The 24017-nt window shown below is 42.8% G+C and overlaps 1 protein-coding gene and 1 pseudogene across 2 annotated transcripts; both read left to right on the top strand.

The window, feature by feature from the left end:
* The first annotated feature begins 1800 nt into the window (after positions 1–1800).
* Positions 1801–22785, top strand: ARL6IP5 (ARF like GTPase 6 interacting protein 5). Its single transcript, XM_080827244.1, has 3 exons — positions 1801–2711; positions 18691–18908; positions 21160–22785. Exons 1-3 carry the CDS (start codon positions 2536–2538, stop codon positions 21330–21332), a joined length of 567 nt encoding a protein of 188 aa, XP_080683370.1. The 5' UTR covers positions 1801–2535; the 3' UTR covers positions 21333–22785.
* LOC308351342 (large ribosomal subunit protein uL6-like) lies at positions 17465–18051 on the top strand (annotated as a pseudogene). Its single transcript has one exon. The product of its transcript is annotated as a large ribosomal subunit protein uL6-like (transcript).
* Positions 22786–24017: the final 1232 nt, after the last annotated feature.

The raw sequence follows: 24017 nt of genomic DNA, 5'->3' as shown, positions 1-24017 counted from the left end.
AGCCACTTTCTTGGGTCACATGTCTCAGTAACAAGCCAGAAACCACTTTTTTTTTTTTTTTTTAAATTTTGTCCAGGCTACTCAGCCCATAGAAACCACTGAGATTAAGCCCGTGCTTTTCAAAACAGGCTCAATGGGTGGGGCCCAAGCAATGTTACTTTCTGATCAAAAGGAGACCTTCTGATTAACAACAGTAAGCTCCACAATCCACCCCCCCATGATAAAAACCAACAGGTGCCTTAGAGATCATCTAGTTCAAACCTACCCATTTCATAGAGAGGAAGGTAAGGCTCGGGAACAGGGTGCTGATGGACAATGAAGAGGCGTGCAAAGGCATCTAGCCCTTTATCTGTGTGCCTTGGGACTAACACCTAGACTGCTGTGGTGGTGTTTTGCTAGATGACACCAAGGCGTTCCCACTGACTCAAACAGACCAATTAGAAATAGCCACCTGCCCTTGCCACCAATGAAAGTAACAGACATGCAACTGATTTACTTCATTTCAAAGGGAATATATAATAAACTATTAGACTATCCACTATGGTTTGTATACAGACAGATAAATATTCAGGATGGGTCCATCTAGAAGCACAGCCATGGATATAAGAGCCACAGGAAAGCCTCTACACTGAATCTGACCCTCTAAATGAATAGTGACAAAGTACCGCTACCAATAGCATTTCAAAGAGTACCTGAAATCAAGTAAGGATTCCAGATGTGTCCATTTTTATTTAAAATGATTTTGACAAAGAAATGTGTAGTGGGGGAAAAAAAAGTTATATGCAGCCAGAAAGAGAAGTCTGGTTTGTATTTTGTAAGAGAGGGAGAAGGAAATCATGCTAAATACAAGTTATACCTGGCTTTTTTCGTTTCTTTATTTTTAAACCTCTTTGGAGGTTTAAACAAATAAATTCATTCTTTTTTCTTTTCTTTTTTTTTTTAATTGGGCTCCATTCCCAACATGGGGCTTGAACTAAAGACCCTGAGATTAAGAATCACATGCTCTACCAACTGAGCTAACCAGGTGCCTGTAAACAAATAAAAAAAATTCACAGAACAAATGTTTACTGGATATCGATTGCCTATGATCAATGAGGAATCATATTATTACTAACAGACATCTGAGAGTTTACAGTCATGCAGTCCTGAGTAATTAGAAGGTTCTTGGTCACAGCTCCTAATACTCACTGAGATCTCCAACAGGTGTGGGGTCCTACTGGCACTGGTATGCTGGTCATGACCAAGATCATCTTCTCAGCTTGCCCACAGTGTGGCTTCTTGAAATTCTAAGCCCCAGGGAATTCTTCCACACCCTCTAACTTCCTGTAACTGAGCACTAAGTTCTGGGACATCTCTACTCAGCACTCCTCTTACTGCAATATATTTAAGTTAGTCTTTGCACTGCATTGCAAGATCCTTGAAGGCAGGGCAAGGTTGTACTCCTTTCACCTTTTGTATTTTTAATCCCCCAGAGTGTTTTCATAGAGCCGTGAAAGGACTCAAAATATTTGTGGCATCATACTCAAATCTTCTACCTTTTTGTCCCCTATCAAGCCCACTCAGAGACAATCACCACAATAAAATTACAACAAGATAGAGAAAAGTCAGTGGACTTTTATAAACACAGACTCATTATAAACCACAGAAAACAAATCAGGTTAACACACTATTATTAATACCATATAGATGAATCATGGTCTGTACTATTATTAATAATAATAGCAGTAATATCTAACTCTAAGCAATTACTCTACACTATTGGTCACTGCAGACCATTGCTTGCTTTCTAAGGTGAACAACATCCCAGCTCAAGATTGATGTACCCGGAGTGCCCACTGCATCAGAATAGCACAGTAGTTCAATAATTTTGTCTGGAGAAGACAGAGATGGAGAAAAAGAGAGAGAGAGAGGTGAAATAACAAGCCAGCCCTTCTGTTACACGTTCTTCTTTCCCATTTTGCCAATCTGATTTCACTCATAGTGACTCATAGTGAAGGAGAAAACATGAGAATTGCATTCAGATGTGCAGAGGTTAGTAACTACTTAATTTTCAAAACCAGCTCATCTTTCAGGAACGCTATAGTTGCCTTCCGTTCCATTTCACTTAGATTGGCATCTGAACAGCTGCAAAAAAATTTCCCTGAAGTCCAGAACACATTCTTATGTTGAACACCCAAAAGGGGGTATTTTAAAGGAGGTGGTGTGTATTCGCACTGTCAGAGAGGGCATTGCCATCTCGTTTCACACTGGGGATTTCCTCTGGTTTCTTTGTGTCAGTTTCATCTCCATTTTGCACTCTGCCCCTTGCTCTGTCGCGAGACCCCACTTTTCGTAACCAACCTCTTAGAGCCAATCAGGAAGTAAAGAAGAGAAAAACGCCCGCCCGCTCCCAATTTCCTTCGCTCCGCTGCTCACCAACCGCAGAGCCGGCTGAGCCTCAGCCGCTGTCATCTTTAACCCAGCTCAGCTGATCGGTTGGCGCCGCCGCCGCCGCCAGATTCCAGAGGGGAAGAACAAGAAGCCGAGAGACTAGACATGGACGTGAATTTCGCCCCGCTCCGCGCCTGGGACGATTTCTTCCCTGGCTCTGACCGCTTCGCCCGGCCGGACTTCAGGGACATTTCCAAATGGAACAACCGCGTGGTGAGCAACCTGCTCTATTATCAGACCAACTACCTGGTGGTGGCTGCCATGATGATTTCCGTTGTGGGGTAAGTAGGGTCCCCCTCCGGGGCACTGATCGAAGGCGGCACCGTGGGGCCGGGGGTACAGGATCCCGGGATGTGGAAACGCTCTCCACGCCCAGCCTCCGCCCTGGCAAGTGCAAGCGGTCAAGCCAGTGGAAACTTGTCAGGGCGAGGCCGCAGCAATCTTGATGTCCCCTATTCCTTCCCGTGCCCCAGGTGGAGAGGTGAAGGGATTGCTAGGGGTGAGGAAATTTTGCCAGCTTCGAACAAGGGGGGAAAAAAAAGTCTTTTTTTTTCTTCTTCTGTGCCCTGATTAGGCTCTTGTTGTAGATATTTGCAGCGCCCCAGTCTTTTAAAAATAAGAACCAGGAAAGTGGTGTAACCCTATCCTGGGGCTGGCGGGAACGGGCGCCGCCCTGGGAGACTTGGGCGACTGGGTGTGGATCCGAACTCTGCATTCTGGGGGTTTTAGTGTAAAAAGGGCACCCAGGAGGCGACGCGCTTTGTCGGTTTTTCTGCCTAGTGCCCGCCTCACTGTATGAGGAAGATGAGGTTGGGAGCAAAAGGGTGGGTGTTTCCTGGTGGCGCAGCTCCCGGTGTGGGGTGAAGGCTGCCCTGACTCTAGGAACAGGGTTCTCTTGCGTTTTCATCCAGGACTTGTCAGGCGTGGCTACTTTCTCTCCTTCACTTCTAGCCCGTGGTCTCATCGTATTAAAGACCTTCTCAATAGCAGATCTTAAAATAAGTGTTCTGTGTCAAATACACTTCCACCCGCTTCCGGCACACACACCTGTTCTTCTAGAAACCACCTTTTCTTGTAGTTTACCCTTTAAGAAAGGCTTTTCTCACTTTTGCAGGATGGCGATATTCTAGATCTTGCTGATTCTATGCATCTTTAAAGAAAAAGCCAACCTCAGATTTTATAAAGGAACTCGCTTGCCAATACAGAGGGAAAGTTGGCCCGGGAGAAAGAGGAGGAATCTGCAACTTGGAGGGTGTGGGAAAGGCCAAATAGGGTGTTTCTTAGGTTGGTTTGCTGATCTTTGGCTTATTTATTATTGAGTCACTTCTTGGTGACAAGCTCAAAACAACACCAAGATCGATCAGACATGACTTCTAGCCCAAGGGCACGTGGCAGTTGTTGAGAAGCTATAGGACCAGGAACAGCTTGGTGGAGAGAATTCACAATTTCCAGACATGGTTCCGAGTAGTTGCCCCCATGCAGAAGAGAATGCTCGTTTGTGGGATTCAGTGGACAGTTGCACAGATCCTCATCTGTGTTGCTTAAGGAATCACAAACTCTGAGAATGACTTGGTGTGTGGAAGGCATAGGCTCTGAGCCGACTCTGAATTAGAGTGGCAGCCAAGTTAAAATTAGTTGGGGTAGAACAGGCCCAAGGCCTGGGGTGGCTGCTTCCTGAACCTTTCTCCTATCCTTATGCTTGAAGCTCATTTCCCAGAACACGAAAAGATTTTGTTAAAACATAATAAATAGTATATAGGATTGCATCTGTTGGTTTGCTTTCTTTTTCTTTTCTCCCTCTTAGTAAAGAAGCAAGCCAGACATACTATCTGGTGATCTAGATATGAGGCTTTTTGTGTGTGTGTGTGTGTGTGTGTGTGTGTGTGCGGTAACCCTTGAAACTTAGATATCAGACAAGGTTTGACACATACTAGTCAAATGTTCAGAGAAAACTATTGCTTTTCCTTCTTTCTTTCTTTCTTTCTTTCTTTTTTTTTTTTTTTAAGATTTTATTTATTTATTGGACAGAGAGGGACACAGTGTGAGAGGGAACACAAGCAGGGGGAGTCGGAGAGGGAGAAGAAGCAGGCTTCACACTGAGCCCGTAGCCCCATGCAGGGCTCCATCTCAGGACCCTATGCCCATGACCTGAGCCAAAGGCAGACACTTACCGACTGAGCCACCCAGGGGCCCCAAAACTATTGCTTTTCAGAGAAGTGTACTGTCCAGACTAGTCACAGGCTTGGGCAGGCTTGCTGCTTTGATGGAATCCATTTTTCACGGTGAAGGTCAGGGTCCAGCCCCCTGACTAAATATAGCTCCTTCTTTATTATAGTGCCGTAGCCTACTCACTCCAGGCAGTTTTGAAACGTTGGCCTTTCCCATTCTCCTTTCAAATAAGAAATGTTGGTTGGCAGTGAACTTTTTGAAGGTAAAAGTAAAAAATAGCATCTTTACTTTTATTATTATTATTTTAAAAAACTTACAAAAGATACAGGCCAGCAGTAAATTGATTTGAAAATTACATGTGTGTAAAAAATAGGATTGGGGCGCCTGGGTGGCTCAGTGGGTTAAGCCTCTGCCTTTGGCTCAGGTCACGATCTCAGGGTCCTGGGATCGAGTCCCACATCAGGCTCTCTGCTCAGTGGGGAGCCTGCTTCCTCCTCTCTCTCTCTGCCTGCCTCTCTGCCTACTTGTGATCTCTCTCTGTCAAATAAATAAATAAAATCTTAAAAAAAAAAAAGGATTTCCTTCATACCCCAGTAAAAATTTGGTGTATGACCTTTAACTGTTTTCTCTGCACCCACAAACACACAGTCAGTAATTTTTCTACAAATGACTTTTTTCTTTATAATCTAATCATAAAAGCAAACATTCATTGCGTACTGAGTGCTCTGTGTGCCAAGTATTTGGTAAATAATTTACCTTCATTATCTCATATAACCCAGTGAGATGGGATATTATTATTATTGCTATTACTGTTATTATTATCCTTGAGGCTCAGAGAGTGTAAATTGACTTGCTCAGTCTTGTGCTCCGAACTAATGTGCCATCTGGTTTTTTTTGTTGTTTTTTTAAGATTTTATTTATTTATTTGAGAGAGAGAGAACATGAGCGGGGGGTGGGGGGGGCAGAGGGAGAGGGAGAAATAAGCTCCCCGCTCAGTGGGGCTCCGTGCCAGGAGCCCAGGATCACGACCTGAGCCGAAGGTAGATGCTTAACCGACTGAGCCACCCAGGTACCCCTAATGTGCCATAATGTGTCATCTTCTTATGAGTCATGAAGTTTAGTCTCTAAAGCTGGAAGAAACCAAATATCTTCGGGGTCAGGGAGCTTAGTTGACTCTGGAACATTTTTCATTCTAAAGAGAACTCTCCTCTCAGTGATGTCAGGAGATGGGTGGCTCAGAGCAGTGTTGGAGGCTGTTTATCCGGATCTTCTATAGCATCTGATAGTTTCCCATACTTTGGTAGAGTGTGTGTGAAAATGTGGCCTGGGTATTTACTGGGGAAGGAACCATGTTCAAAGGGTGTTCTTCAAAGCTTCTGTCCCTTAGTAGTGACGAGGGGCCTCCAGGGCCTTGTTGGAGGGCTCTAGCCTCAACTGTGAATTCTCCTGTGTTGCAAACTGGCTTGGGTCAGGATGCAGAAAGCCTGCTCTTCCAGCTCACAGGAAGGAAGAAGGAAGACCAAGTGGATATCATTTACCTCCAAAAAGCAACAGAAAGGGCTGCCTTTCCCAAGATGGAGGTTAAGAGGGATTAGGATAGAGGTAAATCTGTATCTGAGGGCCTGATCAGGCAGGGCCTTGTAATCCATGGTTAGAAGTTCCATCTTCATCCGAAAAGCCTTATTTACCAGGCATGTGACTTCCACTCAGTAGGTCTACTCTGCCTCTTAGATTAATTCTGAGTGAGTCTCTTAGCTAACAGCCCTTGTTAAAGATAGTTGTCATATGTTCTGGCTCTTCAAAGAGTATAAAGTAGTGGTTAAGAGTTCAGGCACCAGAGCCACATTAAGTAAATTTTAAATCCCAATTGCCGGTCATTAGCTGTGTAATCCTGGACTTCAGCTGCGCCTGTGCCTCAGCCTCCTCATCTATAAATGAGTCTAATTATAGTACCTGCCTCACAGGGCTTCTGTGAGGATTACCTGAGTTACTACAGGCAAAGTTCTTAGAATAGTGTCCAGCTCTTAGTTTTTGCTCCATACATGTTAATTATTATTATTATTATTATTTATCATTGTTGGTGTGAGAAACATAGACAGTATCTTTATTTTTTTAAGATTTTATTTATTTATTTGACCGAGAGAGATCACAAGTAGCCAGAGAGGCAGGCAGAGAGAGAGAGGAGGAGGAAGCAGGCTCCCTGCCGAGCAGAGAACCTGATGAGGGACTCGATTCCAGGATCCCAAGACCATGACCCAAGCCAAAGGCAGAGGCTTAACCCATTGAGCCACCCAGGCGCCCCATAGACAGCATCTTTATCACAATAGCTCCATCCTCCCAAGCTCCAGTTGCCAACTTACCTACTCCTACTTCTCCTTCAAGACTCAGCTTTAGTACCATCTCTTTGGAAATATTTTCTCTTTGTCCCTCACTTATTGTTTTAGTTGGGACACACACCTGTGCCTTTATCTTTCCTGGTAGTTAACCTCACAGGCTTTTAAGCTGTCTGTTTCCTTGTCTCCAGCCTGGACTATAAATTCCTTGAGGCCAGAGACTGTGGGTTTTGTTTGTGATTGCTTTTTCTTTTTCTTGTCGTGGTTATCATTACTTGTATTCGCTGTATCCCTGAGGCCTCCTCTACAGCAGATGCTCAGTTGGTGAATACAAAGTAAATAGATGAACAGAAGGCCGCAATGTAATCACAGGGGCAACTTTTAACCGACCTAATGGAACAAATTATGTTGAAGCACATAGCAGCACTCTGGTACATAGCAACGGCATGCTCCTGAAGTGATTCTAACTGGGTCATTGCTGACAGCACTTGCTACATATTGGTTAAGATTACTATAGTGTAAAAATACAATTTAGAAAAGGTTATAATGCAAACTCTTCATTAATTCATATTGCCCTTATAGAATTTTGGTGAAATACTCCCCTGCCAGCTTTCTCAATATCAGCACTGTGGACAGTTGGGATCATACAATTCTTTGTTGTAGAGGGCTGTCCTGTGTATTGTAGGATATTTAGCAACACCCCTGCTCTCTACCCTCTGAATGCCAGTAGCACCCAAGCCCTCAAAAAACTGCCTGCAGATGTTGCCAAATATCCCTTAGGGGTCAAAATCGCCACTGGTTGAGAACCACAGCTCTGTTGCCAAGAAAATCATCATCACTTTTACAAATGCAAGTCAGTTTATAACAAGTTACAAAAACAGAGTTCCTGGCAGTTACTTAGCAAAACCAATTTGATTTTAGCTCCTGGCTTCTGAGTTTTCATACATAAGTATGGAGCAGATTTGAAGCTTACATGACTTTGATCATTATGCTTGATTTATTAAATTTGTTTTACTATCATTCTTTTATTATTCTGCCTGGAAGCCTCTGCTGATTCCACAGACTCCCTTTCTATTTTTTTGAGAACATTCTGGCTGTTGCTTTTCTTTGTTTTTGCTTAAAAGTTCATATGCTCTGGAGTCCCACTACCATAAACTTGGAATTGCATGACTTAATTAATATAAAGTGCATTAAGGCCCAGCAAATGCTAATATTTAAACAGTAGCTGCTGTTATTATATTATGTCCTAGGTTCCAAGTATATCTGGAATTCTCACAGCTTGTGTATTCTCTTAGAAATATTAGATGATGGATATGCTTTAGTGGTTTTGTTATAATTGTAACTTGTTTCTTATAAACACTTGTGTTGCTTCCCTTGAAGACTTCAGTTTCTTTTTGAGATTCAGGCATCACTTCAGAAAAGACTGGGTGACTTAAAAGGAATAGCATTAATAACAATCAGGGAAGTGTGTGTTTTGCTGAAATGGGCTTCGCATTTTTTAAATCAAGAAAGGAAAAATGCCAAAAAAAAAAAAGAAAGGAAAAATGCCTAAGATTGAAGAAGATATGATGTACCTCCTCCATCCTTAATACATCTTGCCACTATTTTTTGTTTGTTTGTTTTTTGTTTTTTTTGTTTTAAGTAATCTCTACTCCCAGCGTGGGGTTCAAACTCACAACCCCGAGATAAAGAGTCACACGCTCCAGTGACTGAGCCAGCCAGGAGCCCCTTGATACTCTTTTTATATCATACACAGCAATAGAAGTCTCTGCCTCTATTTCAAAGTGAAAAGCAAAGACAACACCTACTTGCACTTCCAGTTTAAGTGCTCAGTATATGATGCATTCTTGTTGTGGACAGGAATTTCTGTGCTTAACAGAATGCTGAAAGATTTGAGCTCCAGAAATCTAAAATATGGGCCATAGAACAGCAGCGTCTTTCACCGTGGGAGCTTGTTGGAAATGCAGAATTTCAGGCACCCTCCCAGACCTCCTAAATCATAGTCAGCTTTCTGACAAGACTCTCAGATGATTCATAGGCACATTAAAATTTAAGAAACACTGGTCTGGCCTGGTTCAAAAGAACCACTGAGAAAATTTAAATAAATGTACCCATATGCCCAGGTGTTAACTTCAGAAATACTAAATAGATACTTTGTGGGTGAGTGCAGGATCTTAACTCCCCAAGTGATTCTGATACATACCCCCAGGTTGAAGTTAAGTAGTACTGATCCCATCAAACTCCCAGTTTCACAGTTGTGAAGGCTGGAGTTCATGTGGCTAATTAGGACCAAAAGCTGCTAATAAATAGTAGCCTCTTTTATTGTTATGAAGTAAAATACTTATCCTGTTAAGTCCCATTGCAAATATTCTGAAACTTCTAATTAACCAAATTCAGCTCCATTGCCGACTCTCACAATTTGTATTATTTGCCTTTCTTATTCTCACAAATTCCTCCCTGCCATCAGGCGTCTTATTTCCTGGCGTGGAATCAGAAACCACCAACCACACACAGAATTTTCAAACATATAAGTGCCTCCAGTGCATCTCCAGCTAAAAGGCTCATTTATTTTTATACACGTATGATCAGGCCTCCCCTTTAAGACAGCACAGTGTAGCTCCTGAATGAGCTCATATTTTTTTTTCTTTTTTGGAGCCCATATATTCTTAAAGTACTTCCTTACCATGTGGCCTGGGGAGGTGTTACCAGAGGGTGGAAACTCCAGGTGCCACTTCATGCTTCTAGTTGCTTGAAATGGCAAGATGTTTCTGGAAGGCTGGTACTTCTGTTTGAAAAGAGCATTACTTTAATCTTTTCAGAATGAGGGTGGTCCCATAATATGTTTGAGGCCTATGGCTGCCAGTGTCTGGTATTGAAAAATAGTCAAATTGTTGGTACTTTTTAATGCTGCAAGAATGAAAAACCCAAGTTTCTAGTTGGTAAAGGAGGAACGGGATAAGAGAGCTCTGGGATGTTCTGAATTGGAATGTATTAAAACATTTGCAGATGGAATTAATGGCAGTTCTTTTATGCCAAAACCTAGCAAAAAGTTGTTGAGATTAATCAACTCCCACACCAATGCTACAATATTACTCTTTTTTTTTTTTTTTGCTTCGTCCACTACACAAAGACTATGAAGCATTTACCAACTTCTCAGGGTGCCGTGCTAGGAGATACAGTGGAGAATATGACACTGTGATACCTGCTTTCATCATGTTTAGAGTCTAGAGGGGCAGCGAGGTGAAACTACTGACATAATTAATTTTTATACAAAGATAGCAAGTGTACAGAAATAGACCCGTACATCAAAACATTCTTTTCAACCTGACTTACCTTCTTTCCCCTGTTCATTATGATCCCAAATTTCAAAACTGAGGTGTTGAACATGGGAGAGGCCTAGAGTGTGGACAGGGGAAAGGATAATTACATGTTTCCTTCTCATCCTCCCCTGCAGCTCAGTTGTCTTTTACTCAGTTGGATAAGTATTTACTGAGCACGTGCTGTATGTCAGATACTGTGCAGGCACAGAGGGCACAAGCAGGAATACTGCTCCACCCTACATTTCCAGTCCTCCCAGAATTAATCCCCTCCTGCCTTCCCATCCTTCTTTATCTCCACTTGAGACAGGGTACGTGCAGGGCTGGCCTGTGCCTTTCCTTGAGGGGTTGTGTGCTGCTTGGGAGTACAGAACAGTAAGAGGTCTGTCAACCCTCAGTAAAATTTATAATCTCAAAATTCTTCATCTAATAAGGATTGCCTTTCATTAAATCCTCAGACCCTGTTTATGAAGCCTTGTTCTTGACTTCTCTCCCGACACTTAAAAAAAAAAAGAAAAAAATTTCCTGCTACCATCAGCCTGGGGATGGTAGTTTCTGTCTCCTTTTCCCATATTAGGATTTATAATGATTCTGGATAAGTGTGCAAATGAGCGTATTTTGGATTCCTGGTCCCTTTCTTAGAAAGCAAAAGCTCTCAATCTACTTAGTAGGGGCCGAGAGCTCTGCTTTAGAAATCTAATTCTGAAAGATGAACTTGACCTTAATACCAAATTGTGCAGCACTATTAGAAATTTCTTATTCTTTTCCTTTTCGACAAATGAATTCTATCCCTTATCACTCAGCTTCAGAATACATACCCATAACATCCTCCTCTGTCTGTTGCAATGGGCTTGCTTGCTTCTTTTTTCCGAGAACACTTTCATGCCTGTGATCTCAGACAAAAGCCACAGGCTGCCTCTCCCTTCTGTAAGGATTTACCATTAAACATGTAGGATTTCCCAGCCTGCCCTTCCATGGAGCAATCACTAATGGATACACCACTGAGAAGGCAGAAAGTCCAGCGTAAGTGGAAAACTGAAGCTTTGGTTCCTGCTTCTCTAATCTGCTTCCGTACACATGCACATGTTTTCTCCCTGTCTCAGAGAAACAGAAGGGAACGAAGAAATTGGGTGTTGGTGGGGGGTACATGGGCAGGATGATCCCTGTAAGAAAGAAGATTAAGTGCCACCAGGCTCATTTACATTTGCCCATCCCCGGCCTTCTCCATGCAGTCAGAACCTGCCGTGGGAAAACAGTTGAATTTACTCTGCTGAAAGGATTCAGAAAGAACAGCTTGCAAACAAAGATCTTTCCACCTCAGTTCCAAAACATTATCTGTTGTGAGAGTGCCCATAGGTTCCTAATTGCTGAAAGCTATGATGAGTATACATGAAGGTCCATTATACCGTTCTCTCAGCATTATATATGGTAGAAATTTGCCCTAATGTAAAGTTTCAAAAGGAGCAGTTGCAAGCTAATCAGATCCTTGTACATTGTTATTTGAAGCGCCATCGCTGAGAGAAGTCCGAGATATATGGCTTCTAAACCAGACCCAATGGACTGTTGACTAAGAAAAAAATAAGCAGTTAGCTTAATAAACAAAAGAAAACATGGAGGCTCATAAGTTGTGTCTTCCGTGAATACTTGTCAGCTGCTGCCAACAGAGTGGGCCATTTGAGTATTTAGATCCATGGTGCCAAGTGCACAGTATGTGACTGATAGACAGTACCAGCAAGGATCTTCCTAATTCAGTTGGCTAAGATCTCAATGTTAGGTTACGACATCCTTTCTGTGACCAAAGAGGAAGGCTCCCATCCCACCTTAGACTGTTCCAAAGTCTCCTTTACCTGGTGATTATTAAGCCAAGGTGACCCTGTTCATACTGACTCCAAGCTGATTTGTACATTTACGTCTATACTTTATAGTCAGAAATAGTATTTGCCTGGACAGAAGCCATGCTGGGAAACCGGAATAACCACGGAAGGCCACGGGGGTTATCTGGGGAATCAAAGAGCAAGAGGGGCCTATACAGACATGTCTGCAGGGCTCTGAGTCTCCTGTGCTCCCCCATGCTCCCTCCTGATCCCCAGCACGTGCTAGTGGCAAGACTTACAAAGTTCCTCCTGCCGGGAAGCCAGAGGGCCCTTTTGGACCACGTCACAATCATTTTGCCTCACATCTGGACGGGCACACACATATTTCCTACTTTTCTTTCTCCTCTGTTCCTTTCACAGCTCTGTGAAGGTACAAAGACAGGGACTATTTCTCCGGTAATATTTAGTGTGCATTGAGAATCATAGTGATTTGTCCAAGAGAAACTTCCTGTCACTTCATTCCTAGTCATGGAAAGTTGCTAGGTGCCAGGGATAAAATGTTACAGTCCCAGCCCTCGAAGAGCTTAATCCAGTGGGAGACAGACATGCATCCAGTCCTCATTCAAGTAAATGTAATACCACCGCTGTGATGAGGCTAGGAAGGAGAGGCATATGGTGCTCTGATGTGGCCAGAGAGACAGAAGAAGGGCTGATCAGGCTGGGTTTTGAAGGAAGTAGGAGTGAATCATGCAGAGAATGGCTTGTGTGCAGGCTTGTGGGGGCCAGAGACAGGGCGAGGTCTAGAGGGAGATTGAAACCCCTAGGGGACGGAGTGTGAGATCAGGAGGCTGTGTATGAAAAGACCACAGGCAGGGCTGCTGCTAGCCCTCGGGCTCCCTCAGTCTGATTATTGAAAGCACCCCTTACTCCTAGCAGATGCAGCCTAAGCCAGATTGATTAGTGAGTCAAATGTGGCCTGGATTGTAGCCCCCTGCCCCCTTACCACCCCAGCCAGTCCTCCTTGTGCCAGGTACAAATCCCATAGCAGAATTTAGTGGCCTGGAGGCACATACAGGCAGGCGCCAGACCCTGTGGGGCCTTGGAGCATGTCTAACGAACTGTGATTTTATTCTAAAAGCAAGGGGAAGCAAGAAAATGGACGGGTGGGTCCATCTGTGCAGTGACCCTTCTGGCTATAGAAGGACCACAGAAAAACATCACCAATGTAGAGAAATCCACTGTGAGTAAATTGTTCCCTGCCTTTTTTGGTGAGTCAGGCTTCCTCAGGAACCCTTCTACAAAAATACCTTTTGGGGTTAGAAAATTGGAACTCAGGGCAAAGCGGCTTCCATTGCTCAGGAAGTATTTCACTGCCTTTTTGGCTCGTGTGGGCCTTGCATTATGCCCGGAGTTACCAACAGTGCACTTGACTTGATCTGAGGATGTCTGTTTTGGTAAACTTTTATCGCCAATCCTACAGTGGGTGGGTTTGGACATATTTACTAACCTGTGCATTCCCTAGCTTGCTTATGTGTAGAATGAGATGCGTTTTTCCAGATCTGTCCTAGCTCTAAAACTGTGTGGTCAGCCAGGTTTTGTGTTTTTGTTTTTGTCTTCCCCTCCTTCAGGAGCTGAAATTATTGCTCTGGCTAGCTGAATCATGTTGGCACATTCAGGACATGTGTCCACACCTGCTGGTAGCCACCTTGCCTCAGAGAGAAACCAGAATGTCAAGGGATTTCCCAGAATGGTCCTTCGTTGCTGACCCCAAGTGGAAGAATACTGAGAATGGGTGGGTGTGGGTGAGGGGGGATTGGAGTCTGGAAGCTGCCTAACAATACACAAGGGGCTGTCATGAATTGCTGTCATGGTTACATCAGCTGGCATCCTTTTCTCTCCCCCACACCCCTTTGAATGTGTTTCATCACTTCTCCAGGCCTCAGTTTATTCATCTGTGCAATGGGACTGAAGCTCTTTATCTTTGAACACTCTACTACAGGATTCTGTGATGGGGTTGTAAACCTTTTCACAACCGTCAATATTTCCAGTGGAATTTTTAACCGTTACATTTATTTATTTGTTTACTCGTTACTTACGGAATAGGAGGTATATGTGTGTAGTTGCATGTTTTTAATCTCACAACAGAAAAACATGTTGATCGCTTTTGACTTGTTAAACTAGATCCTATTTCCATCAAGGACAGAAAATTGCATTCTCTCTCTCCCCCACTCTGTCCCTTCTCCCCTCTCTGTCCTCCCTTCCCTCTATCTTCCTGCCTCCGTTCCTCCCACCCTTTCTCATTGGGGGACTACCAGTAGAGGAAACTCCACCCATCAGAGCCCAGTGGCAATTGTCCCCCACGAAAGCTGGGGTAACATATTTATGGGAGTTTTTGTCTAAAGCTTCCTGGGCTTTATTGTGACTGGCATGACTAAGAGCCCAGCTGTTGACTAAGAAATTTCACTCATTTCAGATGAGCGCCGGCTCCCAAGCCCCGGCACCCACTGGAAAATGAAATGAAACTCTGGAGGGTGGTGTGTGTGTTTTATTTTCCTCCAAGTGCAAGTAGGGGCCAAGGCCTTGGAGTGGTACAAACTTTACTCTTTGTTCGAATGGAATGGCACTTAAGAAGAATCCGGAAGAAAACCATTTCTGCTCCGAGTAACTTTGTTCATTTTTTCCAGCTTGGAAGCTTGGTTACTTTCTAATTATAGATTGTGGCCGGGCGTGTTGTAAGCTAAAACCAGTTCTATAGGGCTCGGTGCTCTGTTCTTTTCCCTTGAACATGAGCAACGGGAACAGGTGAAAAGCAAATTTGGAATTGCTTGAGTCAGGCCTGGATTTTTTGTTGTTCTTTGTCCTGGGCTTTATTTAGACATTCAACATAGAAGCCTACTTTGCTTGTCCAGAGGAAAACAGACAAAACTTGGCATACTTTTTATGATGTGCTTCACCTCATGAATTATTTCGATAGGTGTTCTAGAAGGAACTGAGTAGGATACCTTTGCTATTTTGCTACCAACCAACCGTCTTTTATTTGCAGTTTATGCAAGGCAGTTTCCTTAAACTTGAACCCTCCACTCAAGTGTTTAATTAATGTTAATGTTAATGTTGATGTTTGCTCTCCTTTACAGCTCAAAAATATTTGGGTGAAACTAGTAAACAGTGGGAATAAACTACCCACGATGCCACCCAGTATAACGGCTCCAGTCTTTCAGGATAACTTCTTTTGGCTTCTTTCGAGGGCTAGGAATGAGATGTATTAATCGGCGACAGTTTCTGGGCCTCTCCACTCAGTTTCCTTACCACCTGCTAAAAAAGATTTTATTTTTGCCCTGTCCAGTTCTTCCCTTCTCCAAGCCTGCAATAGCCTTTCCCAGATCTGGGCAGAAGGTACAGCATAACCCAGATAAATTTTTTTAAAACAGAAAAAGTACAGAGTGACTCTGTGGGCCCAGACGATAAAGAACTGGTGAAGGACAGACAGAATGGTTCCATTGCTGGACGCTGGGAAAGCCTGGGGGAGTGGGGTGGTACCCCTTGCCACAAGAGGATCTGGAAAAGCGCCAGGAAACCAGGCTTTGGGTGGGAGAAGGAACAGCCTCGCTGTGGTGTATGAATTGCAATTGCATGAATGTTGTTGGAGAGACAATGGAAGTAAAGATGGGCGGTTGTAACTGGCCTGTGCCCAGCCTGGGTCGTAGACCAGGGAGCAGCTGCTTTTATATTTTTAGATTTTCCTTTCATATATGTTCATTTTATTTCTGATTACAAGATAATGTACTGATTGTAAAAATTTCTACTTCTCAGGTACATGACATATATAAATCCACCTAACGGAGAGAATGCAGTATGATTACTTTTACCCACTCAATAGACTAGTAATATCTTTCCATATTATTGAGTACTTAAAAATAGCTGCATATACCACCTCTAGTAAATTGGTGGCCATATATGTTACTGCTGTAAGTTTTTCATCATAAATACCACTCCTGTGAAGATTGTTACATCTCGGTCTTTGCATTGTATTTGTTTCCTTTGATTGTATTCTGAGGAGGAGATTTATTGCCTGGAAGGGGATGAATATTTGAATGAAATAAGCAACTTACTATTATAGGGTTTTACTCTAAATTATGTCCTACTGCACTACTCTTACCACTGTTTAATTCCATGCGTTTTAATAGAAATTTTTAACTTTACCAAAGCAGTTTCACATTGATTTTATCCCTGATTTCACCCGTTAAGGAATGCAGTACTTCCTCTCTTACTTGAAACTATTTCACATAGCTTTTGTGTTTCAGAAGGCAGAATCAGAGCTAAAACATAAAGGGATTTTTTAAAAAGAATCTTAATTATCCCGAATACGAACCCTGCCATGAGTGCGAATCCTTCATCTGTTCTATTTCAGAGAAAGTAAGCTCTTGGCATCACCTCCCAGTCCTGTTTCCCCCTGTCTCTCGTTTCCAAATCAGTCATGTTGGTATTCAGTGCATGATGAAAACACGCTGACCCTCATTGTCCTTGCCGAGTAAAATGCTCGTTAAGCCCGTTGTGAGGGTACAAAGTTAGTAACTCATTATCCTTACTGACCACAAATGTCATATTAAGGACTCTATATATGCTGTGGGTTGGGTGTCAGTGAGGGCCACAACACCCAGTCCCTTCTCACTTCGGAAATACTGTGTCTAGTTTTCCTCTTTCTTATCAACAACAGTGTAACCTTTGGGTATGTAACAATGAAGGTGGGGGCTCTGTGCTTGGAAATCTCAGCTGATAACCCATCTCCTAACGACACTCTTGCCCCTTTTAAAGAATTATAATGGAGTCTCTGTGCCGGGAGTCATAGACTCAGATGCCTCCGAGGGCCAGGGCAGGTTATGTAAGAGAGCAGTGCAGGGCAGCTGTTAGACAAGCAGTGATGAATGGCAGCTCAGTGAGGGCCGTGCAGTAGATGGTTGTAGGGACATGGGGCTAATTGGAGAGCATTTGTTCCATATGAAAGAGAAGGCACTCCAGCCAGTCATTGACAGGTGGAAAAGTGGGCCCACTCTTGTTAGATTTTCTCATTTACAGGAGAAGCTAGAAATCCCAAGTTGTATGGATTTTTTTCAATACATTGGGATTCAAGTAAAAAATTTTTTTTAAATACTGTACCATTCAAACACAAATGTGACAACAGACAGGGTCTGGCCCATGGAGACCATCATGGGACCTCTACATACATCTGTTGTGGCAGTTTCCGTGGGGATTTAGATAAACCTGAAGAGCTCAGAAAATATGTGAGTGCTGTCCGGGGTGTGCACGAGAGCCCAGGATATAATGAAATGAAACACCCCCGCCAAAAGAGGCAGTCTCTTAAATTATAAAAGTCTCTTAGCTCTTTGCCGCATTTACTGTGAGAATGAAGACTGTTCTCAGCAATCGGACTGTTGATGTTCTAGCAAATGTCAGCATCACTCTGCAGGGACACACGGTGATCGCGAGAGGCCCTCCAGGATCCTGTGGGGGGATGTCAGTCACATCAGTGTAGACATCAGTCTCCTGGAAGGAGAAAGAAGAGGCTCAGAGTTGACAAACCTGGGGGAAGAAAAGGGGTCAGGCTCCTGTTCGCACCATCTGTAGCACGTACAGAACGTGACAAAGGGCGTCACACTGGGCTTCCGTTACGGGCGGAGATAGGGCTGTGCTTGCTTCCCCAGCAATGTCGTTCTCTGGGAGAATGGTTCTCTTGTCAAAATCCAAAATTTCTTGGGTGAAAAATACATCTGCAGGGTTTGGATGAGGCCAGGCCTGGCTTGTTCCGTATCTCAAGCCCAGGAGAATGAGTTAATTCTTGAAGGAAACAACATAGAACATGTATCAGATTTGGCAGCTCTGGTTCAGCAAACCACAACAGTTGAAAACAAAGATATCAACAAAAAGTTCGGATGGAACCCGTGTTTCTGGAAACCTCAGAACCTCAGTCTTCTTGCTCGTTCAGCAAGGTGATGGACGAGTAAGACCGAAGTTGTCCAGCTATAGAAACAGCAAGATCCCAGATGGTTCCTCAGACTTATTTGTAGTATGTCTTAAAATGCAATAAAAACTGGGGTACCTGGGTGGCTCAGTGGGTTAAGCCTCTGCCTTCGGCTCAGGTCATGATCTCAGGGTCCTGGCATCGAGCCCCACATCAGGCTCTCTGCTCAGCAGGGAATCTGCTTCCCTCTCTCTCTCCACCTGCCTCTCTGCCTACTTGTGATCTCTCTCTCTCTCTTTCTCTCTCTCTCTCTGTCAAATAAATAAATAAAATCTTTAAAAAAATAAAATGCAATAAAAACCATGTATGGACTTTGGGGGGAAAATGTTTTTGAAAATTATAGGCCTCTAATAAGATGACCAGTTTGTTGGGAGTCAGAATTCCAAATGTCTTGGCTCCACAATTTTTCTCACCTCCATGCCTCAGTTTCTTCTTCTGAGAAATGAATTAATACTATCTGCCTCACCACATTATGAGGATTAAATAAGACAATGTAGATAAAATGCTAAGTACTCAGCATGTGACTTGACTCCTCCTCACCTTCCTCATCTTCATTCACATCTTGCGGCTACCAGTGCTGACCTGGCCTCCCTCTTTTCTTCGTATTCCAGGTTCCTGAGCCCCTTCAACATGATCCTTGGAGGCATTGTGGTGGTGCTTGTGTTCACGGGGTTCGTGTGGGCAGCCCACAACAAAGACATCCTCCGCCGGATGAAGAAGCAGTATCCCACGACATTTGTCATGGTGGTCATGCTGGCTAGCTACTTCCTCATATCCATGTTCGGGGGAGTCATGGTCTTTGTGTTTGGCATCACTTTTCCTTTATTGCGTAAGTGAACCTCAGTCTTCTTTTCTTATACCATAAAAAAAAAAAAAAAAGAAAGAAAAAAAAGAAAAGTAGGAGCAATTGTTCATTGGGAATTACCTGACTTGTTCTTTATGTGTGTTGGCATGTCTGCAAAATTATCTGAATTTTTTGCCACAGCAGATCAAGGCCTGATGTTTCACTAATTCCACAGAGATATATTGAGGGCCTGGTATGTGCCAGACAGTCTTCTGGGGATATGACAATGCACAAAAGAAATACAAATCCCAAGTCCCATGGCAAGAAATTTGCACAGCCTGCATCAGCCTCTAGATTTGTCTAATGTTCAAGTCTGTTCTCAATCTCCTTAAAGATTCCTAAAGGACATTCATACTGTCCTGACACAGAATGAATGGATTTCATTTAGAAATAAACTCTTTACTGTCTGCTTACTCAGTAGATCATGTTTAGTGTCGAAGTACCCTAAGTCTGTAAGAATAAGTGGCCCAGAATACAGTTACCAAGTGCTCTGATTTTGGTGGAGAGAACCAGATATTTCCCAAATTTTACATGGGTCATTTACTGAGATCCTAAACGCTTGAAACCTGAAATAGAGAACAGATATAATTCCAGTCTCATCAGCAGAAATCTAATTAAAATTCTATCATATTAAGTCACAGGAAGATCCCTTTAACTTTTAATAGCATTTCACATGGGCATTTATTTCATTAAATAAAATCAATTGCTTGTTTGGGGTTATGTTAGATTAAGCCCAGATATTTCTGGGTGAATTCACACCTTATTGGACAAAGTATTTGTTTTTTTTTGTTTTTAAATATTTATTTAAGTAAACTCTATACCCAATGTGGGGTTTGAACTCTTGACCCCGAGATCAAGAGTTGCATGCTCTTCTAACTAAGCCAGCCAGGCGACCCTTATTGGACAAAATATTTGAATCAGCAAATTCAAACTTTTGAAATATTCCTGAAGTTTCCCTTACATGCTAGAGGCTTAGTATTTCAAAGATCCTGGTTTGTTTTTAACACAGCTTGTTAACTTCAGTACCTTTCCACATCAGGGCTCCAGACAGGCCAGTGTTATGAAATAGATCGTACGTAGAGTCAAGCGTCCAGATTTCTATTCCTAGACCTGGTAGAAACCAGCCAAGTGATTTGAACCAGGTATCCTATATGGGCTGCAGTTCGCTCATCTATGAAATAAGGAAATTAGAGAAGATTCGTGACTCCTAGACCTTGATGATTGTCAGAATCATATAGGACACTTAAAAAATATGGATTGCCCAGCCATATTCCTAAAGACCTTGATTCTGTGATTTGACAGTGGTGCTCCCAAAACCTGTATTGTTAGAAAGTTCCTCAGATGTTTCCAAAGGTCTAGGTTGGGAGTCTCCAGATGTAAGGCATACCAGTGTTTCTCAAAATGAGGGCCTAAGATCACATATATGAGAATCATCCAGAGTGAATAGTGGCTTTTTACATCGTGAAGCTTTACCTCAGTCTTTCTGAATTTTGGGTGGTGGAGACCTGGAATTTGCCTCTTTTTAACAGGCTCCCTAGGTGATTTATATGTGCATGATGGCTGATGGAGATCCCTTGCTGGGCCTGTTTAAAATACAAATTCCCAGGGCCATCCCTTCCTGGTTCTGGTTTAGGAGGTCAGGAGAGGGGCCACAGAATGTTTCTTAGTAAACAGATGTGGGTAATTGTAAGTGATGAAGCAAATGTGCAGAACCTTGAGGTACCTGAGATCTATAAAACCAAGAGTTTTTATCTAGGCATCTATACCCAGCACTGTGGGAGACTACCCCTCAGGAGGCACATCCTGGGTGGACTTCACCCGCATGCTTCCTGCAGGAAGATTATCAGTGAACTGAGCATGAGTTCCATTTTGGAAAACTTTGTGTAAGTTGGTTTTTACCTGAGTTGGAATCCTGTTGATTCACTGTGAATTTCAAGGCATTTAAGTAGTAGCAGAAGGGTAACAACTCAGCGTGAGAGAGTGTGGCTGCCAGATTAAGGTCTTTCCTGCTGAATACGCTTTCCTTTATACATAAAGAAAACTTAATATATGACTTGACGACGAAGAGCCTCAGACCAAGTCCAAGCATCCCTTTGAGGACTTGGATCAGTTAGAGAACCTGACTGGTCTACAGCTAACTGAGGCGGTTTCCCTAAAGTGTGAAGGCAGGGAGCGTAAGGTTGCGGTGGACGGGGAACCATTGCTTCCGTGCTAACCAGGTTTCACTTCCCCACAGTGATGTTCATCCACGCGTCGTTGAGACTTCGGAACCTCAAGAACAAACTGGAGAATAAAATGGAGGGAATAGGCTTGAAGAGGACACCGATGGGCATCGTCCTAGATGCCCTAGAACAGCAGGAGGAAAGTGTTTCCAAAATCGCCGACTATATCAGCAAAGTGAAGGAATAAATACCCATGCCCCATTGATAGGGCTTTGGCAGACATCAAGTTGCAGTTTGCCCTTATCCAGACCTACTTCCCATTTGTGTTCTTGAACTCGGAGGCACCTGTACCATCCACCTACCTATGGCAGCATGCATGTGTAGGCCCAACTGTTAACATCTCCGATGCTCCAGAGAGAAGCCCTCAGAACCCGCGAGAAAACTACCCTCCTATTATGCCTGAAGTCTCAAGTGTGTCTATGCAAACTGCTAGGAAAGGGATCACACTTGCTTCTGTAGAGAAATAAAAGAAAAAGAATTCTGCATTGTACAGCAAAAGTACTGTTAACTTGTAGGGAAAAAACTAACTGTATCAAGGCAATACGAGTAAATGAAAAAAAAACTGTTAAAGTAGATGTCAACGCATTAGACTGTTTTAATCCTCCCCCCCACCCGTGTCCTCCTCCAAAAATATTCCCTGGGACTAGAATACGTGCAGTCTAAACTAGTTTGGCTTTTCTTCTTCTTCTTTTAAAATCAGAGATGATCTGTATCACTTTGCCGCCTGTTTGACGTGCAGTGGAAACTGGATAAACCAGTTTTTATTTTGTTTACAAATATAAAGATAGCTGTTTAGGAGACTACTTTGTCAAGTTTTTGTAAATTTTTGAAATGCTAGTAATGCCTTTTCACTAGCAGGTATCTGTTGCAACCTCAAGGTCACCTTCTTTAAGGTTATAGCTATATAACCTATATTATTCTTGACAGTCTTGTTAAAAAAAGCAACAACAAAAAAATAAAACTTGAGTTCTGTTCATGTGGCACATCTTTTGTTGTTTTGACAAAAAGGTGTCCAAGATAATGTTTCCTATATTTTTTTCACTGTTTAGTTTTTAACTGGAACATTCAGAAAGAAGGAAATCGATGTACATTGTATTGATTTCTTAGGGGCACAAAGAGAACAATAATGGTTGGTCTTTTGAAATCTGAAAGGCATCTGTCGATGACCAAGCAAAAAGACTTATGAAAATGGGAGTCACTAGTGGCTTTCTGCACTTCATAAAAATTGTAGATAGCAATGGTTACCACCGTATGTTTTCATAGCTAGACATTAGAGTCAAGATAGCATGAGTTTATATATCCCGTTACTTTCTTCCTTTTATTTCTCATGTATTTAGAAATAGATGATACGAAATGTTTTGCTTGCCAGTTGAGTGATTACATAGATGAAGAGACAACATTTGGGTTTTCCTAACACTGAGTTATGAAGACAACTGGAGCAGTACTTACTGAAGAGACTCTCCGTACGTCCTAAAATAAGAAGCCACAGCATATGCTGCTCTGATTTGTCTTGCATTTTAACTTCTCAGCCAACGCGCAGCCTTCCTCTCTAGCAGTGAGAGCACTGTGACTTCATAGACATGGTGTAGAGTTTGTACCCTTACCCAAGGATGGAGAATAAAGTTTATCCAAGATTTTTATTTGTGAGGCTTTGTTTCATGCACATCTGTTGCTAAATACCTGGGATACTTGGTGACAGCCCTCTACACGATGAGGACTTGCCCTGCGGCAGAAACCACTCAGCTTGTGTTTCACACACATAGTCTCCCCCCTGCCCCCGTGCCCCCTCTCCGTGCTTTTGCTTTCCATGGTTTCAGTGACCAGCAGTCAGCCTCGGTCCAGAAGCAGACGATCCTCCTCCCGACACATTAGGAGGTCAATGGTAACAAATACGACAACACAATGCCTACATCATTCCCCTCACTTCATCTCCACAGGAGGCATTTTCTCATCTCACGTCATCACAGAATAAGGGTGAGTATGTAGTCAGATGATTTTGAGAGACTGCATTCACTTAACTTTTATCACAGCATATTATTGTTGTTCTAGTTTATTAGCAGTTTTTGTTGTTACTTTCTGTGCCTCATTTATAAATTAAACTTTGTTGTAGGCAATACAGGGAAAAAACAATATATGTAGGGGATTCAGTACTATCTGTGGTTTCAGGCATCCACTGGGGTTCTTAGGCCATATCCCCACTGGATGAGGGGTGGGGAGACTATGGCACTATTTAGTAATACTTTAATTCTTTAGTAATTTCCAGTCAGAATAAAATTGAATTCCAAAGGGATCCTTTTTTAAACCTGACATATTTGAGCCCTTTCTAGTGTCTACATGAATTCTGTAGACTGAGTGCAAAAGTGACAACTTAAATATATACTCATAATAATTACTAATGTTTGGTGGTCAGTTCCGAAAGGAAAATAATACAAAAATGTAGCATGTAAGAGCTGTAAATCATTGCATTTTAAAAACAAGTTAAGGGGCACCTGGCAGACTCGGTCACAGTGGGATCAAGAGTGCGACTCTTGATCACAGGGTTGTGAGTTCAAGCCCCATGTTGGGTTTAGAGATTACTTAAAATCTTAAAAAAAATTTTTTTTAAAGTTAAATATATACAATGGAATATTATGCAGCCATTAGAACGGATGAATACCCAACTTTTGTATCAACATGGACAGGACTGGAAGAGATTATGCTGTGTGAAATAAGTCAAGCAGAGAGAGTCAATTATCATATGGTTTCACTTACTTGTGAAGCATAAGGAATAACATGGAGGACATTAGGAGAAGGAGAGAAGAAGTGAGTTGGGGGAAATCGGAGGGGGAGACAAACCATGGGAGACTGCTGTGGACTCAGAAACAAATTGAGG

Source organism: Martes martes (assembly GCF_963455335.1).
Source record: "Martes martes genome assembly, chromosome: 1".
Lineage (NCBI taxonomy): Eukaryota > Metazoa > Chordata > Mammalia > Carnivora > Mustelidae > Martes > Martes martes.
The sequence above is the reverse complement of the archived record's forward strand: the minus strand, read 5'-3'. Positions and strand labels throughout refer to the sequence as shown.